At 42.4% G+C, this 3093-nt stretch overlaps 1 protein-coding gene across 1 annotated transcript; it reads right to left on the bottom strand.

Annotated features, from left to right (window-relative positions):
* Positions 1–1696: 1696 nt before the first annotated feature.
* Positions 1697–3093, bottom strand: LOC121987688 (putative gamma-glutamylcyclotransferase At3g02910). Its single transcript, XM_042541422.1, has one exon. The coding sequence runs from the start codon at positions 2975–2977 to the stop codon at positions 2444–2446; it is 534 nt and encodes a 177-aa protein (XP_042397356.1). The 5' UTR covers positions 2978–3093; the 3' UTR covers positions 1697–2443.

Genomic DNA, 3093 nt, shown 5'->3' with positions numbered 1-3093 from the left:
ATAAATGAGATTAATTCACAAAATGAAAACTCATCAACCCATTCATGTGGCCGGCCACATTAAGAGGGTGTGTAACTCCCATGGAATGCCAAGAGTCACAACTCTTGGTAACTCCCATGAGGTGGCATCCCACTTAAGCAACCATGATAATGTGGAGCATCATCATTGGCCCACTCAATGCCAACTCACCAATGAGGTGGCATAAAGTCAAGTCAAACTTAACTTGACTCTTCATCTTCCTCCCAAGTCAAGTCAAACTTGACTTAATCTCTCTCATGGTTGATCTAATCCAACCATTTAATTCAAGCCAATTTAATATAATGAATCTAATTCATTTAATTAAATTGATTCAATGAGTCATAATCCAAATTAGACTCATTAAACACATGAATCAACTTGAGTCTAACTCAATTAGCCCAATTAGGATTACTCTTAATCCAATTTGATTCATCAAATGAATCTAATCCTCTTGGTTCATCATATGAACCTAATCTCCATCTAATTGTCCTTAGTGTGTGACCCTATAGGTTCTTGTAACATTGGCAATGGCCCTAAACCCATTTAGGAGCATAAGTAATGAGTGGTATCTAGCAACACATCATTACTACCCAATGTTACAAGAATGTTGAGATCCAACATCACCTTTGTGACTACTAATTGTGACTCCTCACAAAATATAACAAGTGTCTTTCTATCCTAGACATCTAGATTGATCAATGTGAGGCATAGACCGTATCATCCTCTGATCAATCTAAATCTTGAACTCCAAGTAGACTCACTAAATCAAATGAGCTCAATATCTCATATTGACTCATTTGGGCATGGTCATGCACTTCGTGGTCTCACTCTATCAAGAATACCGATGTCTCTTCAGTCATATAGGAGGGATAAATCTCATCTATATCACTCACATCCCTCCGCATAATTTGTTACATACCCAGTAATCGCATTTATAGTCCACCCAGTTACGAGTGACTTTTGACGAAACCAAAGTACATAACTCCTTATGTAGGAAACCATGGTAACTTCAGGTCTAAGGACTAATAGTCATACTAATAGCCACATGAGAAAGTATATGACACTCATATAACGATCCATGATACTTTCTCATGGCGGGTCATTCAGTATACATTCTCTAATGCATACCCATGTGTCAACTTGATATCTCTATATCCATGACTTATGAGATCAAGTCATCGAGTTGACCTACATACTAGTCTTATTGCATTAACATTATCCCTGAATGTTAATACTCGACTAGGAATGATTAAGAGTAGTGTTCTCTATATCATCTCACTATCGATTCAACCAATCGATTGATATAGGTAAGAACCTTCTACTCAAGGACGTTATTATACTTAGTTTATTTGGCACCAATACAAGCAAGTATAATAACCAAAAACCAAATACCTTTATTTATATAGAATATGATATAACAAGTCCAAAAATTTAATCATCAAATGATTGACTTTAGGACTCTTGCTAACAAATCCGACTTAAAATTTTCAATTCCAACCTAATTTTTTTGTTTGAATCAACTAGGATTAGATCAAATTTATTTTTCACACTTTTATTCAAGTTTGATTAATTTTACAGGTAGACATTTTGGATATATATTATATATATGGATGAGTGATTTTGATCCTAAGTACAACAAATGGACAAAAGAATCCTAAGATGGAAAAGAAGTGACGTGAGGGAAAAGCAAAGCATAACAAATGAACAAAGATTCCAAAGATGGAATGGGAAACAAAGTAGAAGAAAAAAAATGAACACCAAATAAGGAGAAAACGGCTAATATTATCCTAAATGAAAAAGCCCCTCTAAAAACACTGATAAAAGGTAATTTTCAATGATGATATGTATCATCTGGAGAAGAAAAAAGAGAAAACAGATTGTCAACTTTTCCGCCGCAGCTTTGTCTTTTCTCTGGCATTTATTATTTATTTCATTGCAAATTCTCATTTTGCATCCTCCACCAGAAGTTCGCGGACGGCCAGTCTCACGAAGTGTTGCCAGGTTGCTTCTTAATCTTTTCATAGCACCACCACCACCAATCCTTTTCGTTTGTCGATTTGATGGACTTTGTTCTAACAGTTTCAAATTCACACCGTTGGACAAAAGCCTGTTGGCATTAAAGAATAGACTATGAAAAGGACAGATTAGTGGAACCCATTGGGAGAATGATGCACAGAAAAGGACAAGGGATTCCTGAATCCAACAACGAATCACTACGCAAATTCTTCAATCTCTGCTTGAAGGAAGATAGGAGCCTAGGAAATTCAAATTGCTTGACCAAATACGAAGGGAGGGTTTACAGATCATAACGCTCTACGGACTTGTAGTTGCCATCACGAAAGAAGAGGCACCGACGAAGAAGAGGAACAGAAAAATGACAAAAATCAGGGACTAATGAAAGAGGAGGAAGAGTGGACGCTCTGATCTAAGATTGGAGCGAGGCGACGAAGAGGCGGATCTGCTCGAGGAAGGTGATGTCCTGGGGGCGATCCTTCCGCTTCACATACCCCGTCGCCTCCCGCTCCGAGTACACACTGTAACTCCTCTCGCCGTTGCGGCGCCACAGCTCGCCGGCGTAACTCGGGTTCGCATAATACGCTTCCGCGGCCACTTCCACCTGCTGGCTTCCAGGATCGCCGAGGAGGACGACGGAGATGGGGAGGCGCTCGTAGTGGCCGCGGCGGGTGCCCTCGAGCTCGTCCATCCGGGCGAGCCCGCGCGGCGAGACAGCGTAGATCTCGCCGGCGACGCGCTCGCCTGCGCCGGGGAGGTTGAGGAGGAAAGGGACGCGGTAGGGACCGCAGACGAGGGGGAGGCGGCAGGTGGTGCGGGCGTCGCCGACGAATGAAGCGTCGCCGGCTCGGACCAGCTCTTGGATGAGGCCGTGGTTGGAGAAGCCGCGCTTGAGCGTGCCGTAGGTGAAGACGAAGTGGCCGTCCACCATTCCATCGCCGCCCATGGCCGGATCGATTAGGGCTTCCGAGATCGAAAGCGAAAGGGAACGACGAGGAATACGGAAAGTGGTTCTGGTACGGAGGGCTGTGGCTGGATTTGGGTGGTCGTCTTATTAACAAC

The sequence above is a fragment of the Zingiber officinale genome, chromosome 5B (assembly GCF_018446385.1).
Source record: "Zingiber officinale cultivar Zhangliang chromosome 5B, Zo_v1.1, whole genome shotgun sequence".
Taxonomy (NCBI): domain Eukaryota; kingdom Viridiplantae; phylum Streptophyta; class Magnoliopsida; order Zingiberales; family Zingiberaceae; genus Zingiber; species Zingiber officinale.
This window is presented reverse-complemented; position numbering and strand designations above follow the sequence as displayed.